The 25,567-nt window shown below is 36.3% G+C and overlaps 1 protein-coding gene across 8 annotated transcripts in view; it reads right to left on the reverse strand.

The window, feature by feature from the left end:
• Positions 1-25,567, reverse strand: part of spegb (striated muscle enriched protein kinase b) — a 97,971-nt gene that overhangs the window by 40,297 nt on the left and 32,107 nt on the right. For 3 of the 8 annotated variants that reach the window (XM_062067593.1, XM_062067597.1, XM_062067598.1), the window contains exons 2-13: positions 20,044-20,130; positions 19,826-19,862; positions 18,267-19,702; positions 18,032-18,175; positions 17,772-17,954; positions 15,092-15,258; positions 14,902-14,990; positions 10,376-10,551; positions 8,285-8,545; positions 5,256-5,414; positions 3,099-3,291; positions 1,352-1,581 (exon numbers count right to left, since the gene is read on the reverse strand). In XM_062067593.1, coding sequence (XP_061923577.1) covers positions 1,352-1,581; positions 3,099-3,291; positions 5,256-5,414; positions 8,285-8,545; positions 10,376-10,551; positions 14,902-14,990; positions 15,092-15,258; positions 17,772-17,954; positions 18,032-18,175; positions 18,267-19,702; positions 19,826-19,862; positions 20,044-20,130 — 3,162 coding nt within the window. Of the gene's footprint in view, positions 1-1,351; positions 1,582-3,098; positions 3,292-5,255; positions 5,415-8,284; positions 8,546-10,375; positions 10,552-14,901; positions 14,991-15,091; positions 15,259-17,771; positions 17,955-18,031; positions 18,176-18,266; positions 19,703-19,825; positions 19,866-20,043; positions 20,131-25,567 lie in introns of all 8 variants that reach the window. The other 5 variants (XM_062067591.1, XM_062067596.1, XM_062067599.1 and 2 more) reach the window with 3 other exon arrangements.

Here is a 25,567-nt window from a genome sequence, read left to right on the forward strand (position 1 = left end):
AAGTCGTCACCGCTATTTTTTTTCCCCAGACACGGTCGAAAATAAACTTCATAAACATTATATAGATTCACCAGGTCACAACATGGGGTATACCTGCACAATCCCAGATCTAGTCAGACTGTGCATAAATATTTTACATGCTTTTTAATTAGATAAACTAGATAAAAATGTATTAAAAAAAACAAATGCATTATCTTTATTAAGTAATATAAAAACATAATGTACAGCGTTTAACTTGGAGAGCGGACTTCTACGGTATCTGCTGAGAGTTGCTTCTTCCTCAAACACAACACCAGCAGCTTCTCCATGTTTTCATGAATAAATGTCCTACGTTTTTATATTGATTTTAACGCTTTTGACTGGTGATATTGACTTACTCAAATAATTATATATTATCACACTAACTTTATGCTTAAGGGCCATTGCTATAATTTATTGTCAATTGTGCTGAAGTGGTATTTTTGTATCTGTGAAAAGCTGGCAGTCCTAAAGATTGCCAGCTGACTTTATCAGTGTTGTGTCCAGACTTGGCCTGCTGGCTGCCAAGGCCGAACACCGCCGTGACGCAGACATAGCAGAGACAAGGCTATATGACCTGCGTCAAATCATTTTTTTTAAATTCTATAATCATATATTGTGTCTAACTGGAGTTGTCGAGATTACCCCCTTCCCTCAGCAACAGCTTCAGTGATAATAAATAAATAGAGGAGGCGCGTGGGCTTGACTTTTAGAAAGTAGTTTGGATCTGTAACTAGAATACAGCCCAAAACACGTGTCTCCTCGAGCTAAATTGAACTCTGTCTCTGCATGATTCCTTGCTTCTTGTCTTGATTATTAGATGTCATCAGTGTTTGAACCTGACTGTTATCGACACATTTTGCCTTAGTTTGGTGCATATTTCTGAAGTACTGCTTCTCCAAGTTGGCTACATGCATACCTAGGTCATGTTTTTAGATTATTTCCTTACGGAATTCAATGAAAATCATCCACTTCTGCTTCTCAGCACAGTCCTTTAGACTCAAATTCTTATGGGAAAACATTGTTTTCTCTCTCTAACCATCTGTCTAAAAGTTACTTATAAGTTAATGCTAGTGAGTAAGACCCTAAATGTTTTGGTCGGATCTTACAGGGTTCACTGGGACATTCTTTAGACCAACTCGTGGTGTGGAGCCTCGTAGCCTAAAACATGACAATCAGCCAAAAGACAGCTTATATCCCAAATAACTCGTGGGTTGTGCCACTCGTGAGCCAAGGTATCACAATATTTTCCAAGCGTGCAACATTTTGCATAAATTCAAGGACTCAGAATCTTTGCATTTTCAAATTTCCATTGCGGTTTTAAAATAATTACATTGCGTCATCTTTCTGTCCTCTGTGCTTTCAATTCTTCTGCCATTGTGGAACCAAGCAATGGTTGGGTAGGGTAAGCCAGCAACTTTACATTTCAGCACCGCCTCCTTCCCCTCAATGACATCCAGATCATAAAGAGGTTTAATGAAGTCAGGCATGGTGAATCTCTCAACTTCATTCTCAGGGACCTCAGGCTCCTCTGGTATGGACGGCATCTTCTCTAGTTTAGCCCTAAAAGCAGGAAGCAGAGCTCGAGTGAATGCAAGTCCATGTTATTGATAATAAGTTGCAATAAGACGGTTAAATTTATTATTGTATATAATAATTATAATGATGATAATATGGCTGGTTATCTGATTTATAAAATAAGGGGTGGGCGTAAATAAGTTTCACTTCTTCCCACTCCTTTTTGGATATAAAATCACTAATCATCATGTATTGTTTTAAGTTTTTTATGTGTTTTCATTGTGAAATAGTTGTTTCTATTTCTGTACCTTACTGTAATGTTATCAAGATTAATACCTTTTTTCATTATTTTTTATAAACATAAACATATAAACGTGTCCAAAATAAACTACTACTACTTCTAACTTGTACAACATGTATAGTACAGAATATCAGAAACATTTATTCATGTAGAAAAATGATCACCGAACATCTTCAACAATCAAAGCATGATCGTGACAATCCACATTTGGTGTTATTAATGGGTGAAACTGCTATCTAGACATGGAAGTGTAGCTCCTCTCCTCTAAGTGCAAGTGCTCCTAAAGCAGGAATACAAATTCTGTATTCCTACAGAATAGGAAATCTGGCAATACACCAACTTACAGTAGTTTTTTTTTTTTTTAATTCTCTTTAAAAATGTGTTTATATCCTTTTTGTGTTGAGCTGTTTCAAAAAGCATAATGTTTAAAAACATTTCATTAAAGCAAATTAATTGTCCAGTCATTGTATTAAAAACTTAAAAATTATCTGTCTCGGGCAGTGGTTCTCAAATGGGGGTACGCGTACCCCTGGGGGTACTTGAAGGTATGCCAAGGGGTACGTGAGATTTTTTTTAAATATTCTAAAAAAAGCAACAATTCAAAAATCCTTTATAAATATATTTATTGAATAATACTTCAACAAAATAAATGTTTAGAATTAAGTTCATGAATCCAGATGGATCTCTATTACAATCCCCAAAGAGGGCACTTTAAGTTGATGATTTGTGTAGAAATCTTTATTTATAATTGAATCACTTATTTATTTCAACAAGTTTTTATTTATTTTTATATCTTTTTTTCCAAATAGTTCAAGAAAGACCACTACAAATGAGCGATATTTTGCACCGTTATACAATTTAATAAATCAGAAACTGATGACATAGTGCTGTATTTTACTTCTTTATCTCTTTTTTTCAACCAAAAATGCTTTGCTCTGATTAGGGGGTACCTGAATTCAAAAACTGTTCACAGGGGGTACATCACTGAAAAAAGATTGAGAACCACTGGTCTAAGGTACACTTATTAATGGCAAAAAATGATATCTTTCTGCAATTAATTAACATGAACAATACATACACACATATATATATATATATATATATATATATATATATATATATATATATATATATATATATATATATATATATATATATATATATATATATATATATATATATATATATATAGACAGTATATATATATATATATATATATAAACAGGCCGAAATATTCCCAATAATGTAGTAATGATCCTACATCTGTGAGGAGATGGCCGGCCGTGGCTCTTGTATGTAGAGTTCAGCAGAACATTCTGATTCGCCATGACAGTTAGTGGCTGTTACTGTGTAGAAGCCTTCATCGTCATTGGTCACATGAGAAATGATGAGGGAGTGACGGCCATTCTCCTGAAGAATACGAATATCCTCACTCTCAGTGAGTGGATGGTCTGCTGAGAAACAGAAGTCTGTTACACAATATACCAATTTCATCTTAAAATCTAATTTGAATTTTCATAGTCCAATCTGATGCATTAGATTTTGTCCATAGTCGACTATCAGTCAAATCTGTATTTTTTTTTGTTTGTTTTTTTAAAGAGAGAAGTCGGTCACATGATTTATTAATCTAGCCGCCATAACATGCTTGTTTAAGATGTTTATAAAAGGAATACACTTGTTCATTAAAGTGAAAAAAACGGAGATCTCATGTGCGTCTTTTTCCAAATAAAAACCTAAATGAAATTGAAATGTTTTTAGTAAGGTCTTATAAATTGTTCTTGTGGCTCTCAATAAAGGAGAGCGCTTCCCCTCCCTCACACGTGTCGTTCCTGCTTTGTTTCTTTGTGTGCTTGTCCTTGTCTTGTCATACTGTAACTTTTCTAAGAACCTCTATTTTGCACTGTTCTTCGAAATCTAAAACATGGATTTGTTTAACTTAATTGACAAGATCTTCTCGACAAAAAGCTCAGGTTCGGGAGAACTTGCCTGTCCTGACGGACTCTTGGGAGAAGTGGAGAGCCGTCTGCCTGGCGATTTTTTCCGTCAAAGACATTAAAAACATCTATTTATTTGGAACTGTGATAACAGGTTATCTGCTGATTGGATCGAGTGTTGCTCTGGTCTATCGACAAATTCGGAAGACGATGGGAGCCGTTCAAGGAGCTCATTAGGCAGAGCTGTGGGGATTCAGACATTGACGATTTTTTAATTGAATCGCAAATTTGACAACATCTCGGAGAAGCTTTCCACACTGCATGTCACGGCACATGTCTTTTGCTGGAGTCGCGTCGGGACACGCCTCTGCTTGCTCTTACCGCATCATGGCCACGCCACTGCTTGGCTGCAACAATCTGCAATCTGGGTCTGATGAGGGCAGACGGCATAAAGACCAGCGTACCCGAAGATCCGGTGCCGGAACGTAGTTCTCTGTACACAAAGCTATCGCGTCTCTGGCTCCCCTCCCGCATACTTGCTCTCTCTCTGTGCCTTCCCAGTTCCCGTGTCTTATGTCCTTTGTGTTTTCCGCAGTGTGCCTCGACTTCCTGTGGGATTCCGGACTGCCTCCCTCGAACATCTGCCCCTGCTTGCACAGTCTTTTTGACGCCTCACTATATATGTAAATAATTCAATGTATATACTCTGATGATTAACTTGTGTAATGACTGTATTATGCTGATAGTATATATTTGTACCATGAATTGATTAACGTGGACCCCGACTTAAACAAGTTGAAAAACTTATTCGGGTGTTACCTTTTAGTGGTCAATTGTAAGGAATATGTACTGTACTGTGCAATCTACTAATACAAGTTTCAATCAATAAATATATATGATGTTTATATATAAAATAAATCATAGAGCTAGTACGCCCCCTTGTGGTCTGTGCCGTCTACTCCCCCCGTACGTAACACTGCAAGGAAAAATATGGTCAATTTGAGAGCCAGAGCAGACAACTAGAGAAGACAAACCTTTGGAATGGGTTTGCTCGTCCTAACAAAAACAATTATTATCTACAATTCGGCTCCTTCTTCATTGGCCTTGGCAGGGTCAAGCAGTGAGCACCCCAGTGAGACCATTGTAGCGAAAGACGCGCTGAAATCCCGCAGTCCTTTTCTAAAGACAGATTTTAAGTAAAGGTCAGGGGAGGCCATAACTAAGTCCAAAAGGACCAGAAGTTCCTGATTCAAAATCCACTGCCAGAACAAACAGCTGTTTTTTGTAGAGATGCCAGTTTTTTAAAGTGTCCATGAGCAAGGCACCGTTCTCCCCGGGCCACTCTGACATTTCTCCTTGTATGCCTGCATGTGGGTGGTGCCCAACACAACACCTGAATATAAATTGATTTTCCACTTCCACTTGAATTTTCCCATTAATCCACCTTAAAAAAACATTTTTAAAACAATTCTCAGGAAACTTACCAAAGTGAGTCCAGATAACCTTTGGCCGCGGCGTCCCACTGACTTTGCAGTCAAATCGAGCGTTACGCCCCTCAATGACTTCCAGAACATCCAGTTTGCGTGTAAACAGAGGTTCAGCCGAAGGAATCACTTTGAGTTTTCCACATGAAGTCACTTCCTCTGAAGCGGAAAACAAAAGTACAGCAGTCTTTATTTTGGAATAATAGTGCCATATTTTTTCTTCATATTAAGTCAAGGTGGCCTTCGTTTGACAATGTTCCCATGTGACGACGTTTCCAGGTACGAAGGCATTCCCATGCTTTTTTTGATAACGGGCCAAAAGGAAAACAAAACATTAATAAAAATACGAACGGAGAATAATACGTACTTTGGAATTACGTTTTTTTTTACTTAAGAAGACCAATGATGATTTAATCTACATTAAAAATGCTTTCTTGTGGTCTAGAAAATATGTATTAACTATGCTTTGGCGTAAAAATTAACATTTGATTATTGATATATGTTGTAAATCTTGCTCCAAAATTAATTTTATCACCCGTTTTTTGAGTCTGTCTGCAAGATGTTGGATTCTGGAGGCGTTCCCAGGTTGCAAATTAAACCACACCCCACCCTCTGCAAAAGTATCATAAATTATCTTTTGAAAAAAATAACTAATAATAAAAAAAAATACTAAATATAAAAAAATATTGAAAAAAAAAAATATATATATATATATATATATATATATATATATATATATATATATATATATATATATATATATATATATATATATATATATATATATATATATATATATATATATATATATATATAATATAATATATAAAATAAAATATATTTAAATATATGTTTTATATGTGTGTGTATATATATATATATATATATATATATATATATATATATATATATATATATATATATATATATATATATATATATATATATATATATATATATATATATATATATATTGTTGTGTTTTATCATTTCCCTGCCTTCTCTTTTATGGTGTCTGTTTTTCTTCAGTTCATTAGTCCCCAGCGAGGCACACCTGCAACCAATTGCAACCAAGGAGTATTTAAGCTGGGTCTTGTCGGTTATTGTCTCCTCAATCTCCCACGTGCATGCGCCTGCTTCACTTCGTCAGCCCTGCCTCCCTGAGGTAAAGAGGATTCTGTGTTGGACTATTCTGTGCTCAGTGTGCCCTGGCTTTTTCCCCTGCCGACCACTGAGCAACATGTTTTTGTTTGTTTAGACATGGTGTGCACTTCTGCCCCCATCGCCTTTTGTTACACTTTTTGGACTTATTAAATTTTCCCTTTTTATAATTCTACCTTGCCTCCCGTCTCTGCATCCTGGGGTCACCGCCTTGATCAGGTCCTAACATATATATATAAAGTATATATACAACAACTACAACAACAACAGCAAAAAAAAAAAGATATATATATATATATATATATATATATATATATATATATATATATATATATATATATATATATATATATATATATATATATATATATATATATATATATATATATATATATATATATATATATATATACATATATATACACTACCGTTCAAAAGTTTGGGGTCACATTGAAATGTCCTTATTTTTTAAGGAAAATCACTGTACTTTTCAATGAAGATAACTTTAAACTAGTCTTAACTTTAAAGAAATACACTCTATACATTGCTAATGTGGTAATTGACAATTCTAGCTGCAAATGTCTGGTTTTTGGTGCAATATCTACATAGGTGTATAGAGGCCCATTTCCAGCAACTATCACTCCAGTGTTCTAATGGTACAATGTGTTTGCTCATTGGCTCAGAAGGCTAATTGATGATTAGAAAACCCTTGTGCAATCATGTTCACACATCTGAAAACAGTTTAGCTCGTTACAGAAGCTACAAGACTGACCTTCCTTTGAGCAGATTGAGTTTCTGGAGCATCACATTTGTGGGGTCAATTAAACGCTCAAAATGGCCAGAAAAAGAGAACTTTCATCTGAAACTCGACAGTCTATTCTTGTTCTTAGAAATGAAGGCTATTCCACAAAATTGTTTGGGTGACCCCAAACTTTTGAACGGTAGTGTACATATTTATGTGTATATATATATATACATATTTATGTGTATATATATACACATATACAAACATATTTATATACACACATATACATGCACTTATACAGTATATGTATACACAGTATATACATATGTATGCATGTATGTATATATAAAGTCGATATCCCGTTTCCAGACATGGTCGAAAAAAACTTCATGAACTTTATATAGATTCACTCGGTCACATCAATAGGTACACCTGCAATCAGTCAGACCTAAGCCTATGGTGTATGTGTTAAATATAATTAAATATTTGTGATTAACACGTCTTCATATCATTTGACAAGGTTGTTACCTGTTAAACTATAAATTAATCCGATATATTTATTTTATAAGATTAAAATCAAGGATAAGATTATTAATTCAGTGATCATATTTTAGTGGAAAAGTTGGGCCCCGAGGTCAAAAAGGTTTGGACCCACAATACCGCTTTTCCTCCATTGACAAAAATATGTGATGCTCTGAGTCCAAAACCTGGGCCTTAGGGTCTGCATCCAGGGGCGACTGTAAGACCCTACAGAGAAAAACTGCTTCTGCACAATCTGCCTTCTCTACTTAAGCAACAAACGACACACCTGAAAAATTTTTAAAAAATGACGAAAACAATGTGTTTTCTTGCAAAAGATTGTTTGAGCAACCAGTATTGCCAGCATTGACTGGATTGGTATTTTAATGACATGGCACAGTTACATTAACAATATAAGGTTGTTGTATTTTTACCTGTGTATTATTGTAGAATTTGTAGTATAGCTTTTAAATGAATGCATAATTTAGGAACTGTATATTTATACGTTTTTTGCATGCATTTTCCTTACAGCGTCGGAACATACTTGGTTTGTAGACCGAAGACCACCTGTGTACAGCGTAGAATCATAGTATTTAAAACATACCTTTAGCTGTGCTGAGCTTGCACATATATGTCCCAGTATCATCCTCGTGTACCGAATTAAGCAGCAGGCGACATTTTTTTCCATCAAAATGCATCTTGCAATTCAGCAACGCGGGTTGGATCAGTTTCCCGTCTGCCAGCCAGTCCACGTCGGTGTCTTTGGGTCCGATGACGTGACACTCAAACAGCACCGTGTCTCCCGCGTTCGCTGTGATGTCCCTGACAGGGCGGATGACGGCCAAGCCTGGTTCGACTGGTGCTGCTGCGGGTAAACGAACAGGCTCAGCTTCAGACCCGGATCATTGTTACAAGTAGGCTGGGTAAGTACCAATTAAATAGTTTGAGGATTTAGGTACATTAATGCAAATAAATGCCAACACAAACACAAATTGGTGTAGAAATACTAAGTGACTGGGGAGAATGAAGTCCGGTTCATCAGTTCATGCTCAAAGACTTTTTTCATATATTGGTTAGACCTTGTCTGAACTAGGGTTGTGCGATATTAATGATATAAATTTGCATTATATGTGGTCAAGTGTAAGTTACCCATGCCTTGGGCACTAATACACCCCCATACCATCACAGATGCTGGCTTTTGAACTTTGCGCCTATAACAATCCGGATGGTTATTTTCCTCTTTGTTACGGAGGACACGACGTCCACAGTTTCCAAAAAACATTTGAAATGTGGACTCGTCAGACCACAGAACACTTTTACACTTTGCATCAGTCCATCTTGGATGAGTTCGGGCCCAGCGAAGCCGGCGGCGTTTCTGGGTGTTGTTGATAAATGGCTTTCGCTTTGCATAGTGGAGTTTTAACTTGCACTTACGGATGTAGCGACCAACTGTAGTTACTGACAGTGGTTTTCTGAAGTGTCCCTGAGCCCATGTGGTGATATCCTTTACACACTGATGTCGCTTTTTGATGCAGTACCGCATGAGGGATCGAAGGTCCGTTATATCATCGCTTACGTGCAGTGATTTCTCCAGATTCTCTGAACCTTTTGATGATATTACGGACCGTGGATGGTGAAATCCCTAAATTCCTTGCAATAGCTTGTTGGGAAATGTTGTTCTTAAACTGTTCGACAATTTGCTCACGCATTTGTTCACAAGGTGGTGACCCTCGCCCCATCCTTGTTTGTGAATGACTGAGCATTTCATGGAAGCTGCTTTTATACCCAATTATGGCACCCACCTGTTCCCAATTAGCCTGTTCACCTGTGGGATGTTCCAAATAAGTGTTTGATGAGCATTCCTCAACTTTCTCAGGAATTGCAAATCACTGTATTCTGTTTTTATTTACGACGTGGCAACTTCACTGGTTTTGGGTTTTGTATATGACCAGTATATGGTTGATACTACAGTGACTAGATCAATATTTTTACTCATCACAAAACAGTTTTTTGTCGTTTTCGTAATTGTTTAAAAACTCAGAAAATATGTCCTTGGACTGAGGAGGACTTTAAGGATAAAATAGAATAGAACTTTACTGTCAGTGCACTTAAACAGTACAACAAAATTAGTTTTTAGTACAACCCGTCTAAGAACAGACATACAATATCAGGTATGCAGAGGGTAGACAGAACAGAAAGACGAATGGGTCGCCACCGAGCAGTGTCCCGTAAAGAAGTAGGACGGAAATACAAAGTATGAGGTGAAACAAAAGCAGTTCCCAAAGTAAGCTCAGTTTGAGACCAAAAAGAAAACCTTGAGACTTGCATCAGATGGGGCATCTGAGCCAAAGTTACTTTTTAGTACAACCCGTCTAAGAACAGACATACAATATATGGTATGCAGAGGGTAGACAGAACAGGAAGATGAATGGGTCGCCACCGAGCAGTATCCCGTAAAGAAGAAGGACGGAAATGCAAAGTATGAGGTGAAACAAAAGCAGTTCCCAAAGTAAGCTCAGTTTGAGACCAAAAAGAAAACCTTGAGACTTGCATCAGATGGGGCATCTGAGCCAAAGTTATTTATCCGAATATGAGACGAAACATAAACAAAAACTTAACAGTCCAGTTGCGATTAATTGAATGTATGAATAAGAACATTCATATAAGCTTAAAAACTGTCTTAAAAAAAACGTACCTTTTACTTCCAGCTTCCCTTCACACTGCTTCGTCCCGTACTCATTAATGATCTTACAGGTGTAAATCCCCGTGTCCGACCTCACCGCCGACTTTATGGTCATTTCGAAAGTGCCACTGTCTGTCTCTCGGACGATATGGCGCGGGCCAGTTTTTACTGTAACTCTGCCTCTCAGCCTGCAAGAGCAAAATAAAATACTAAGTGTTTTGTTTTTTGGATTTTTTTTAACAAACCGATGACATTGAAGATGATCAAAACCCAAACAAGGGACAGTAAAAACATGCTGCACATCAAAGCATGCCATTTTCATCTTCAAAAACTCTAGGCTTTGCACCGATGGTGAGTCAGTATTAATTGTGTGTCTTTGGATCATCTTAATTGGACTAACTAAAATGTGCACAGCGTTCCCTATGCATCATGTGCACTTCCCTGCTGCACTATTTCTTAGTTTTTATCGTTCAATACATATTTACCTGCGCTACGCCTGCCATCTCTGCATCCTGTGGTTCCAGCCCAACGCAACCCTAACATTTAGGACATTCGACAGCTACTGTTACAATTCCGGGTTGACGAGTCCAAATACTGATAAGAAACAGCTGTGCAAAAACGTTCGCATAAAGTACAATTTACTATTCAACTTTACAGTACAGTGTTGCCAGATGGAAAATCAATGATTTTACTAGTATCCTAAAATTAACTTATTTTGGGGGGAAGTAAAGCACGCAGGCCCATGAAAATAATCTTTACAGGGCCCCCAACACAGCGGCAACATTTTTTGATGCTCTTTTACATACAATTATGCATTTTAATGGTATTTTTGACTATCATTACCATATTTTTGAAAGAAGAACAGCATCACAGTTTTATAAGTATTATAATTTCATCATCATTAGGGGCCTCTCTGGGCCCCCCTCCATCATGGGCCCCTAGAATCCGTCTCCTTTACCCCCCCTTTTCGGCGCCCCTGAAAGCACGTACCCAATTTGACGATCCTCAGGACCATCTTCTCCAGCAAAACATTACCACAGGGCATGTATAGCACACTGTAACAGTGCGGCTGTGCCAGAATACGTTTAATTAAATGTTCTGACACCTTCAGAGTTTGCGCTTTTAGCTCGATGTCTAGCGCTCTCACAATCTCCTTCAAGGGGACACAGGTTCCAGTCACAGGGAGTACCCGGCAGGTTAGAATAGCTTATAATGCAGTTTCACCTTAAAATTAACTAGCAGCTCTGTTGGGGAAAAAAAGCTGCCACTGGAAGACTATCGAGCTCACATGGCTGTAAAAGAGGCAGGCGAGAAAATGCACAACTTCGGGCGCAGTGTAGGATGAATCCTGTTGGTTTTGCAGGGCCGCTCTTCCCTAAACGCGGATCGCACAGTGTGCGTATTTTGGGGGCCCATTTTGCGTGAATAAGCGCAAAAAAAATAAAAAAAATAATTAATTTGACCACAAACAGATTCCTAGCTTCTTCCTGCTGTGTCACTGATAAGAATATGATGGCAAATATACCCTGATATTTACATAGCTCCCCTTGGTGTTTTTTATATTATGTTTATGAACTCAGGAAATATGTCCCTGGACACATGAGGACTTTGAATATGATCAATGTATGATCCTGTAACGACTTGGTATCGGATTGATACCCAAATGTGTGGTATCATCCAAACAAAAGATGAATAAATGACTATTAGATTTTAACAAATGTGTAGATAGATCATGTTAAAAGAGAAAGTAAGCATATATTAACAGTAAATGAACAGGCAGATGAATAATTCATTTCCTACCACTTGTCCTTAATAATTTTAACACAATAATAGAATGGAAAATGACACAATGTGTTACTGCATATGTCAGCAGACTAATAAGGAGCCTGTGTTTGTTTACACTGCAAAAACTGAAATCTAAGTAAGATTAAATATCTCAAATAAGGGTGACATTTGCTTATTTTATGTCTGATAAGATAATTCTTCTCACTCAGCAGATTTTATGTTAGAGTGTTTTACTTGTTTTAAGGCAGGGGTGTCCAAAGTGCGGCCCGGGGGCCATTTGAGGCCCGCAGCTAATTGTTTACCAGTCCGCCACACATTCTGGAAATGCTATTGCAAAAAATAAAAGTGAACATTAAAAAAAGTGGAATGAGGTGAAATCTAACGAGAAAAAGTTGCAATGTTGACACAAAAGCTGCCATGCAGGCTGTTTTTTTTTTCTTTTGTCTTTCTTCATTTTTCTTTTTTTGCCACAGCTCAAAACAAAAAATAATGACAAAAAATCCAAGTTATAATTAATTATTTTTAAAGCTCCAATTAGTTCAAATTGTTCACTTTAAAATGTTTTGTGTGGTAAATATTGCATATATTGTGTAGTTGCCATATAAAAACAAAGTTTTATTTGACAAAAGAGCATTAAACAAACAAAATAATAGTTCAAACGTAAAATCGACAGATATATCTGAAGTTGATCTCGTAACTTAAGCGATGAAAGTAATTTTTTTTTTTTAAACTAATAAAAATGTATCACTTTATGAGTGGGGCACCTTTTGGATCCCAAATATAGTTAGTGGTATTTAATTTATCTTTTCACTGTGATGACTCAAAAATATTAAATCATTAAAATCAATGGTGTCCTGCATTATTTATATTTTAGGGCTCTAATGACTAAATACTGCATATTTCAGTTTTACTATAAAAAAACAAAGTTGTTTTTGACAGAAAAGCCATAAAACCTTTTTTTTTCTTTAAAGTCGATATAGAGATTTACTGTAAGCGTTAAATAAAAAATAATAATACAAATTAGACTTATTTTTAACATTTTAATAACTGAGACCCTTTATGGTCCCCGGGACCCCTAAAGGTAAAATAAATACAAAAAATACATATATTTTGTTATGGTTTGAAAATGAAAAATATCAAAATGGCCCCCACATGTTTTAATTTTTCCGTATGCGGCCCTCAGTGGAAAAAGTTTGGACCACCCCTGTTTTAAGGGTTTTGGTCCTAAATTATCTCAGTGAGATATTACAGTTTGTTGCTGAGATGTTATGACCTAAATTGAGTAAAACATGCTTGAAACTAGAATATCAACTGTTGCAAAGCTGTGTCATCAATACTCACAAGTATAAAACTACTTTTGTAAAGTAATAATTTCTTACTTCAAGCATGTAAAATAAAAATCATGATGCCAAAGCGTTTCTTACCATAATGTCAAGATAATGGCACTAGCATTTACTTAATTTAAGAATATTTTTCAACATATTGAGCAAAAAGTTATCTTTTTTTTTCTACCAAGAAAAGTGCACTTGTTATTAGTGAGAAAATACTTAGTTTAAGGTATTTTGGGGGTTCACTGAGGTTAGCTAATTTTACTTGTTTTGGAAAGTCTTGACAAGCCGAATTTTCTTGTTCTATTGGCAGATAATTTTGCTTAGTTCAAATAAAATACCCCTAATTTTTGCATTTTTTTTTGTTTGTTTTTGAACACTGACAAAATAATAGAATGGAAAATGACACAATGTGTTACTGCATATGTCAGCAGACTAATTAGGAGCCTGTGTTTGTTTACACTGCAAAAACTGAAATCTAAGTAAGATTAAATATCTCAAATAAGGGTGATATTTGCTTATTTTCTGTCTGATAAGATACTTCTTCTCACTAAGCAGATTTTATGTTAGAGTGTTTTACTTGTTTTAAGGGTTTTGGTCCTAAATTATCTCAGTGAGATATTACAGTTTGTTGCTGAGATGTTATGACCTATATTGAGTAAAACATGCTTGAAACTAGAATATCAACTGTTGCAAAGCTGTGTCATTAACACTCACAAGTATAAAACTACTTTTGTAAAGTAATAATTTCTTACTTCAAGCACGGAAAAGAAAAATCATGACGCCGAGCGTATATCATTATGTCTAAATAATGGCACTAGCATTTACTTAATTTAAGAACATTTTTCAACATATTGAGCAAAAAGTTCTCTTTTTTTTTCTACCAAGAAAAGTGCACTTGTTATTAGTGAGAAAATACTTATTTTTAGGTATTTTTTGGGGTTCATTGAGGTTAGCTAATTTTACTTGTTTTGGAAAGTCTTGACAAGCCGAATTTTCTTATTCTATTGGCAGATAATTTTGCTTACTTCAAATAAAATACCCCTAATTTTTGCATTTTTTTTCCTTGTTTTTGAACACTGACTTTTTGCAGTGTACTTACTACTAAAAGACAAGTTGTCTCGAATGTTCACTATTTTAAGGACAAACTTGCAATAAGAAACATATGTTTAATGTAACCTAAGATTTTTTGTTAAAATAAAGCCAATAATGCAATTTTTTGTGGTCCCCTTTATTTAGAAAAGTACGGAAAATAAATCAAAATTATTTTAGAACCGGTACCGGTACCAAAATATTGGTATCGGGACAACACTAGTATGTACTGTGAGATAAAAAATCTTCACATATTGTGCACACATATTAATTTTTCACTTCCTTCTCCCAATTCGTGCACTGTGAACAAGTCTGCATGCCCATGAGACCTACCAGTAAAGTAAAGGTTTTGGTTGTCCACTTATCTGTACCGACATGGTACTCTCCTGTCCTTCAACAACCACCTGATCATTTATTGTCGCCTGTCATGACAAGGACACAGATTGGGAATATGAGATTGATAGTAAACATAGAAAATACTCATACAGTTCTTATTACTCAATGCAGGTTTATATGGTCTCACCAGAAATGCCGGGGCTTTCTTAAATGCTGTGTCAAGTATTCTCTTTGGCTCCCGTGAACTGATATCCGAGGCTTCCTCCAGGGGACTGAGGTACTCGTCATCCGATGTGATGGGGCTGCTGATGTCAATTGGAACACCCAGGACCCCCATTGACTTCTCAATGGGTTCTGTCAAAATAAAAATGGCACAATTTGCCCCGTTTGATGATACGGAAAGCTGTGGATTGAATTTGTATTCGCATGCTGATCAGAGAAGTGAAGAGATGTTGTTTTTTTGTTGTTGTCGGTTATTTCAAGACGTGAACTCAAACGTTGCATGTCATCTCCAAACAATAACAGATTTTCGCCGAGATGTGATAGAGTGAGCCCCAGTGAGCAATTTATAGGTTCAGTTTTGCTCTCTGTTGCTATGGTAACTATAAGTGTGGTTGTTCAGCTGGAATATATTGCACATACAAATGGCTGAGGGAAATAACAGACGTGAGCATGAGGGAACGAACATGAGAGTGTAAAATAATGTTTGTGAAATTGTATGTGGATTTCATATGTCGGACAAGAAAAATATATGTTTGTACTTTGTACAACATTTTTGCGTTGTTCATGACATGTAGCTTATGTTTTGTTTTGTTTTTTAACACAAATGGGTCATTTAAATTCTGGATACAAGTTGAACTTGTTCTGTGAGGCAGCTTGTCTCATAAAAAATGGTATTGTGGAATTAATTGAAATCTATTTCATCCCCACCAGAAATAAAAACTAACCTTTTAAAGCAAACTACGGCCCGCGGGCCGGATCCGGCCCCTCAGCATCCAAAATCCAGCCCACAGTTAAAAAAAAATAAAAATAATAATTTTAAATTTTTGTAATTTTTTATTTTTTTATTTTTTTTTTATAATCCATTTTCTACCGCTTGTTACTCTCAGTGTCTCCTAGCCGCTCAGGCAAATCATATTGTCTAAAAATACATTTTCCCATCAATAATGTGACAATGTTAAATATTGATGTTAAATGACAAAACGGATTAACTTGCTGGAATATAAAGACAATGTATATATATATATATATATATATATATATATATATATATATATATATATATCTATATATATATATATATATATATATATATATATATATATATATATATATATATATATATATATATCTATATATATATATATATATATATATATATATATATATATATATATATATATATATATATATATATATATATATATATATATATATATATATATATACAGCCCGGCCCCGGGCCAAATTTTTTTAACACAATGCGGCCCCCAAGTCAAAAAGTTTGGGGACCCCTGTTTTAAAGTAAAGTTAAAAGTAAAGTTAAAGTACCAATGATTGTCACACACACACACACTAGGTGTGGCGAAATTATTCTCTGCATTTGACCCATCACCCTTGATCACCCCCTGGGAGGTGAGGGGAGCAGTGAGCAGGAATCATTTTTGGTGATTTAACCCCCAATTCCAACCCTTGATGCTGAGTGCCAAGCAGGGAGGTAATGGGTCCCATTTTTATAGTCTTCGGTATGACTCGGCCGGGGTTTGAACTCACAACCTACCGATCTCAGGGCGGACCCTCTAACGAACCACTAGGCCACTGAGTAGGTTTTAGATCAAATAAGTATTGTATCAAAAACAACACAAAAGAATGTACTACAAACACCTACCATAGTTTAATATATAATAACAATGTACTTGTAGGACGTACTTCTACTGTAGCTCCTTCGAGCTGTTTGTCAGTCAAACACACCATCAGCGGCTTCTCAATATTTTCATGGCTGGTGTTATCGACTCATTCTCCTTCGGTATGAAGCAGACTGGCAGTGCTACTGTACGCTACGCAGTCAGCCGTGTTTTTCGATTATGTCTTTTCTAGGGTTGTCAAATAATATTTTTTTTAATTGCATGAATCCCGTTTTTGCAGTTTGGATTAATCGGGATTACTCGCTTTTAAATGTAAATTATTATTATTATTATTATTATTTTTGTATTTTTTTTTTTTTTTGCATTATATATATATAAAAAAAAAAAAAAGTTTTTTAAATTATTTTAAGAAAAGTTTTCAATATTTGTACACAAATGCAATTGTATTATCTATAATCATCTTTAAATGTTTTACTGGGATGCATGTCATCTATTTGCAAAAAACTTGGTTAGAGTTTTATCTAAAGTTTGTTCCGGCTGTATTTTGGAGTGAAAATTGCCAGCAAGTACACCAGTCGGTGCCTCTTCACTAAGTTTAAATAATGTGGGAATTTTATTTATTTATTTTTCACATGAGTTAACACGTTAATTCTGAAAGTCCTAGTCTTTTTTAGATTTAATGAATATCTTCCGCTTCTTCTCAGCTCCGTCTCACAATTACTTTCTTCCTTCCTATGGTTGGAAAAACCACTAACTGACCATCTAATAGCTAGCTAAATATAAGCTAATGCTAGCCAGCAGATATTTTGGGTCTTACAGGGTTTACTGTCACATTTGCTACGCCAACTAGCAAAGGGGAGGCTGGTAACCCGATTTTTTGCTTGCAACCTAAAAGCATAACCATTAGCTTGTATCCTAAAACACTCGTAAGATGAGGTACCACTGATTAAGAAAGGATTGATAGCTGGCAATGATTCTAATTTAATTGATATTAATACATACCTGCTTTAATCGTGAGGTTTGCAGTGCTGGTGACTTTGCCCTCTTGGTTCACAGCGCTAACGCTGTATTTTCCACCATCATCTACGTTGGCTGATTTTATGAGTAGACTATGTCGATCCCCTTCCACTTTGACTGCATAATTGGGAATACCGCTGATGTCAACGTTGTCTTTTGTCCAGGTAACTGCGACATAATCACAGAGGACAGATTTAACACAAACCCTCAAGGATGCGTTTATTGCCCAAAGTAACATGCCATACCTTCAGGAATAGGGTAGCCTGTGACGATACATCTTAGCAGTACATCTGAGCCAGACGTTGCTACTGTATCTTGAAGGGGAAACTCAAACAGGGGCGCTTCCATTGGGTCCTCCTCTGCAGATACATAGGAATCATCTGAAGAATCTGCAGTTTCACACAAATAAAATGATTGTTTAACTCTAACTTTTACATACAGATTGGAAAATGTGGTAAGTAAAAGAATGAAGTGTCTAACCCAACTCAGGAGACATCGGTCGTGGGCGACGGTGCTTTACTTTGGTCTTCTGCGGGTGTCCCACAGGAATATCTTTCCTTACTTGTTCATCTTCAACAATGATTGTGGGAATTCTAATATTGGGGGGTTGTTTCGGAAGCTGCGCCTCCGTTGGGTTTGCTGGTGTCATCCTTGGGGGTTTGGGTGACGCTTGAGGACATGGTTCTTGTACAGAGACAACCCTTTTTCGTACTCGTGGACTCTCAGGTCGGTTTTCAATTTTTCTCAGAGTAACTTCTATTGGCGTTTTTCTCCCTGAAGTCTCGTTCAGTTGAGTTTGCACAGGAGATTCCAGGGCTTGTGGGGATTCTTGTGTTCGGGAAATCCTCTGTACAAGAGGACTTGGGGGCCTTTTCTCTAGTTTGCGTATGGTCATTTCAGGGTTATGTTTACCTGGTGAGTCTTCCATTTGTTGGTTGAATAATGCCGGCGATGATGATCTCTGAATTATTTCAGTCACTGGACTGACTCTGCTAAATTCCCGAACGGATCGTTGTCCTGGTAAGTCAGATAACTGCATGGACTCTGGATGGATGTTTGCGATACCACTACTTTCACTCTTATGGATTTGCTGCCCTTGCTGCACTAATTGCGGGTGTAGTCCATTTTCTTTTTTCTCTTTGACCCACTGAGATCGTTCCCTTTCTTGAAGCCTTTGAAGGACTTGTGGGGGAATGGGCTCTATTTTCCTAAAAGGCTGCCGTTGTCTGGCCTTCATACTGAGCTGTTCAGTTGAAAATGATTTCTTCAAATGAGGTTTACCAACAAGTTTCTTGATACGCTGTAGCTCCTCTGTGAACTTGTTCTCAATGTCCTGAACTTTTTGAGAATAGCGAGGTTTGTCCTCAAGCGAAGCGGCTCTCTGTTTAAACATAGATCTACGTTCAGCTGCGTCTTCTTTGAGAGCCTCTCTTAGATCTTCCCTGGAACTTTCTCTAGAAATACCCAATCGGCTACCTCCGTCATCTGAGTCGACTGAACCTGCCAGATTGAACCCTGCCCAAGATCTACCCGAGACGGAACCTTCCGGAAAATCTAGGCTTCGCCGTCTCTCTTCTAAGTCACGGACCTTTTCAAAAACTTTGGAGCTTGCCCTGGTAAGCTTGGGGGATGGTCTGGGAGTAATCTCTTTCCGGGGCTGCTCGTTCTGTGGAGTTTGTGGTCTGGAGGAATTAGTGTTACTTTGGGACAAGGATTTTGGCATTTTAACCTTTTCTTCAAACTCTGCGGGTACTGTGTCTTGGTATTCTGCTGGTACAACAGTTTTCTTCCGCAAGCTGAGGGGTGTAATTGAGCGACTGGGCATTGGAGAGGTGGAGTGGCGTTTGACGAGTCTTGGGGACGGGGGTGGGAGAACTTGTGGTGGAGAATCTCTAGTAGAATCATTTGACTGGCTCCTAAAATACATAATTTGAGCTATAGTTGATACGTTGGAACCACATTAAAATGAGTTTACACTCCTTAAATATATTTGAAAGGGATTGCAGTGATGATATAAAAATAGTATTTGTTGTCCTTACCTTGTTTTGGTTTCATCATCTGCATACTTGTCCATTACTGCTTTTACAAAATGGAAAGATAAGGAATTAGAAATAAACACATAAATGAACACCACATCCCTTTAGATTTAAGTGCAGTTCCTGACTATTGATTGAACAAATAGCCCCCCCCCCCCCCCCCACAAAAGAAAAAAATCTATGTTTTAACATTAACTGTAACTAAGAGACAAGGTGACTACCTGTATGCGCAGCATGGTCCTCACAATCCACACTATTGTCTTTGGTCTCAAACTGCTCTCCTCCTTCATCCTCTGTTGTGTCAGATTCTAAAAATATAGATGAAAACATAATTACTGAAAGCCCAGCAGAAAACTTGTATATATAAAAACATCAGTCAAACAAAAACCTCAGGGTCTAAAAAAGTTCTGTTCAATCAAGTTCTGTTCACCGTACCTGCAAAAGGGTGAATGGAATATGAATAGAAGAGGGGTTGATTTATCCAAAAAAACAAAATAAACCTCACATTTCAGTGTTTTCCAATAGTTACAATTGCACCAAAATTCATGTTCTGATTTGTTTATGCTAAAAGAGAATTCAGTCATCGGTAGACTTAAAAATAGAAAGAATTGCTGAGTCATTGGCATCCCACCAACTCTCGTGGGGTCCCGTCTCAGTAGGTGGAATTATATAAACGGGGCAGCTATTTTTTTCCGCCAGTAAAACAGAGCCTCAACACTGTATGATGGATATTAATTTTTTTACATTTCTACAAATATTATTACACAATTCAATGTCCATAGAACAGAACAAAGCAGTTTATGAAATATGGAAATATACATTGTGTGTTTTGGAGCTACTTTGGAAACCTTCGAAACACCACGGTTATTGTTATTACCCGAAGAGCTCTGCTCAAGTTTGCCATTTTTTTGTTTCAGTTTTCGTCAATAAATTCCTTAGTTTTCCTCTATCCTCTTGTTTCGTACATGCACAAGCATCCTCCGCTGTTGCCATTTCTAATACAAAGTAGCGTATAGTTCTAACTTATATCTGTTAATAGACTGGATATGGAAGCGCTGTAAACTACGACATGGCTGACGGGGCGGGGACTTGGCTTGGAGAGGGACGTAGGCACGTAAATAAAACCGGCCACAAATTCCAAAGAGACTGTCAGAAAGAGGCTTGAAGATGGTCTGTAAAACAAAATCTATACACATTCTTGACCAAAGCACCACCATTACATGATATATAGACCACAAAAAAGTGTTTTTATTGTAGAAAAATGACCCCTTTAATTAATGCAAATAAAATGGATACGAAATTCAGGCCTGTGCAGGTGGGTGTGGTCTTGAAGACAACGGCAGGTGAGTAGATTGCCCAGCTGGGGCTTGTTATTTAATCACCTGCCCTTATTAGCAGCAGCCGGAACGAGACACGGGGTTGGAGTTGCTGGTGAGCAGAAGCATGAGAGCGAGAGACAGTTTGCTGGAAAGCAAAACCACGCTCCTTTATGAAAATAAAAGACTTGTTACCTCAGACTACCGGGCTCACAAAAGGATCTTTGTGTCAGAAGAACCCACAGGAGGGCAACCTCCACAGGGCCCTAAGCAGAATTCTATTTGGAGGCCCTCACCCCTTACCTATAACTTTTGTATTGGTGTGAAACTATCTTTATAGTATATCAATCAAGCTTGAATTTAATTTGATATATATATTAGACAAAAATGGTTCATGGGAAATAAATTGTTCAATAATAATACATTAAAAAAAATACAAATTTATGACATAAATTTGCAAATCTAGCTTCTTGCCACCATTTCATACAGGGATTAAAGTCAGTTTGTCTACCTTGCTAGATGTGTGCATAAATGCTGAAGGATGGTAATGACGTGGAGGGATATTTGCTATTATATCCATATCCTTATCAGTGACGGGCACTGATAAGGATAAGTTTGCAGTTTGAGGTAAGAGCGCCGTCACAGAACCAATACCAGCTCGTAAGTTGAGGTACCACTGCAGTTTAAATATTGTGTTGATATTGCTACACTCTCAAAAACATTCACAATAAATACATGTTTTTAAAAAAATTAGTTATTCCCTGTGATCGGCCGATCTCACTCAAAAATTATTGGTATACGAATAGGCAGCATAAAACCCTGACCGGAACAACAATGTTGCCAAAAAAGAACATAAAGCAATGTAGATGTTGATGATCATTTATACAGAAAATCTATAAAAAGGAAAAATATAAAAGATAATTTAAATTTTTTTTTTTTTTTTTAGTTTTTAATAAATTGTTTTTTAATCTTCATTATTTACTTCAAATTATTACAGTATGTCTCTCTATATATATATATATATATATATATATATATATATATATATATATATATATATATATATATATATATATATATATATATATATATATTTATTTTATTTTTATTTTAATTTTTATTTTTTATTTTTTTTATTAATTTTGGCCAAAGGGGGACATTTCAATTTCTTACACGCACTTGTTATTACATATGTTGGCCAGAGGGGGAGCACTTCACATTTTTACACACACTTGTTATTTCATATGTTGGCCAGAGGGGGAGCACTTTTAAAACCGACACACAGTCAATTTGAAAATTCCCTCCTTTTCGGGACCCCCCTAATTTTGATAGATTTCACCACTAGGGGTGCAAATGAGACATTCTCTATTAGATGCAATGGTATTCCGTATTGGGACCATGATTTTGGTCCTAACTTGTTCACCGGTCCTCATATGGAAGGTACTTTTCCGTGTTGATGTCTCAAAAAGGGTACACACACACACACACACACACACACACACACACACACACACACACACACACACACACACACACACACACACATTCATTTAATATTGCATTGTAGCTAGGAAACTCAATGTCAAAGTATGCTATTCTATTTCTTAGAAAGGATGTTTTGAATTATTAGACATAACTCGGTACCATTCATCAAAAATGTGAACATTTAGTCAGTGTGCAAGCTAAGACACAGTAACTCTAAACCCTGCCAGATTTGAAAGTATGTGCTCAATTCAAATGTTATAACTCCATGTGATTTGTGTTCCTTCTAGAAATACATTTAGAAAAAAAAAATATATATATATATGAATCTGCAAAAAGCAAATCAGCATAACCTGACAGGCAGGGAAATGATGTGCTTTGAGATCATTGCTTCCTTTACGCTTGCCTACGTACAATTGCCATCAACACATTATTAATGCAGTGGGAGTCATTTGACAGTCACTATTCAGTACAGTATGAGAAGCTGTCAAACCAGGTATCAGCATCTTCAGTTTTTTGTTGACGCTTTTTTCTACTCTATGAGCGCACAGAAAACCACCTTGAGTTGTTTTTTTTTTAAAAAAGAGATTTTTACTTCAGCTTCAGTGCTGAACTTAAACCAAAATGAAGACAATCTGGCTAAGATAATTTGCTTTCCGGGGCAACTTTAAACTAAAGTGGTGCTGTGTGAATTTCATTTTAATTCCCTACTTTTACTTTGCAACTACTTTTTTTTTCCGTTAGTAAGTGTAAGTAATAACATACGGACAGGACTGTGTGTGGCCCTGGACAAGTTTTAGTTTTTTCTATACCTACTTGAACCGGTCATGAACTGGCATGCTACAATATATATATATATATATATATATATATATATATATATATATATATATATATATATATATATATATATATATATATATATATATATATATATATATATATATATATATATATATGTACATATATATTTATATAAGGCCTATATATATGCATGTGTACATATTATATTTATATATACATATATATATATATATATATATATATATATATATATATATATATATATATATATATATATATATATATATATATATATATATATATATATATATACATATATATATATAATATATTAATATAATGGATATATAATTCATATAAACGAACATTAAGAGTATGTGAAAGTTTGACTTCTACCTTGTTTCCTTCCGTGACAACCTCCCTAGATTTTGTAATCAATCAGAAATATCAAGCAGCTAAAATGCGCCAAACATGGATCCATGTGGAGAGTGTTTTGCATTTTTCCCATCATGCTTTGTAATGGGTGTAATTTTGACTCTTTTTTTTATAGTGTATGGACATTTTTATAATGTCCACACATTTCAGTGAGCAGGTTATGTTATATGTGACTATGTCGGTTAACATTTTTGTGGTGTTTTTTTGGTGTTTTTTTGGCACCATGACTAGGGAAGGTTGTTTGCATTGGGTCATATGAGTAAATACTGTGTCCAGCTCCAGAGCATAATTTAAAGTCATTGACCTGAATTACTCACGTTGTCCACAAGATGGTAGCCGCATTTAAATTGTCAGACTATTAAAATAATGCAATCTCCTTGTGGGTTAGATTCCTTATTAAACTCATAACAGTCTAATGGGCCAAATTGAAGACGGGCACCCCTTTGGACACCCCTGCCATATATGGACAATCCAGTGACGTCATCGGTGCGAAAAACGTCACAGGTTTTGCAAATTCCAAACAGTTAGTTTCGGCGGAAATATGATTTGATTTAACATTTTCGGGACTTATGCAGATCCCAAATACACAGCGGCTGGCACCAATAGGTAAGAAAAGTTGGTTTTGCATAATAGGGCTCCTTAAAATATGCATAACTAGGGGTTATCAATCAGAAATATCAAGCAGCTAAAATGCGCCAAACATGGATACGTGTGGAGAGTGTTTTGCATTTTTCCCATCATGCTTTGTAATGGATTTGAATGGGTGTCATTTTGACATTTTTAGTAGTTTATGGACATTTTTTATAATGTCCACACATTTCAGTGAGCAGGTTGTGTTATATGTGACTATGTCGTTTGCCTTTTTTTTTTTTTTTTGCACCATGACTAGGGAAGGTTGTTTGCATTGGGTCATATGAGTAAACACTGTGTCCAGTTCCAGAGCATAATTTAAAGTCATTGACCTGAATTACTCACATTGTCCACAAGATGGTACCCGCATTTAAATTGTCAGACTATTAAAAGAATGCAATCTCCTTGTGGGTTAGATTCCTTATTAAACTCATAACCGTCTCATGGGCCAAATTGAAGACGGGCACCCCTTTGGACACCCCTGCCATATATGGACAATCCGGTGACGTCATTGGTGCGAAAAACGTCACAGGTTTTGCAAATTCAAAACAGCTCGTTTTGGCGGAAATATGGTTTGATTTCAAATTTCCGGGACTTATGCAGATCCCAAATACACAGCGGCTGGCACCAATAGGTAAAAAAGGTAAAAGTTGGTTTTGCATAATAGGGCTCCTTAAAATATGCATAACTAGGGGTTATCAATCAGAAATATCAAGCAGCTAAAATGCAGCAAACATGGATACGTGTGGAGAGTGTTTTGCATTTTTCCCATCATGCTTTGTAATGGATTTGAATGGGTGTCATGTTGACATTTTTCGTAGTTTATGGACATTTTTTATAATGTCCACACATTTCAGTGAGCAGGTTATGTTATATGTGACTATATCGGTTAACATTTTTGTGGGTTTGTTGGTGTTTTTTTGGTACCATGACTAGGGAAGGTTGTTTGCATTGGGTCATATGAGTAAATACTGTGTACAGCTCCAGAGTATAATTTAAAGTAATTGACCTGAATTACTCACGTTGTCCACAAGATGGTAGCCGCATTTACAGTTGTTTTCAGTCGCTAACAAGCGTT

Source organism: Entelurus aequoreus, linkage group LG13, assembly GCF_033978785.1.
Source record: "Entelurus aequoreus isolate RoL-2023_Sb linkage group LG13, RoL_Eaeq_v1.1, whole genome shotgun sequence".
Taxonomy (NCBI): Eukaryota; Metazoa; Chordata; class Actinopteri; order Syngnathiformes; family Syngnathidae; genus Entelurus; species Entelurus aequoreus.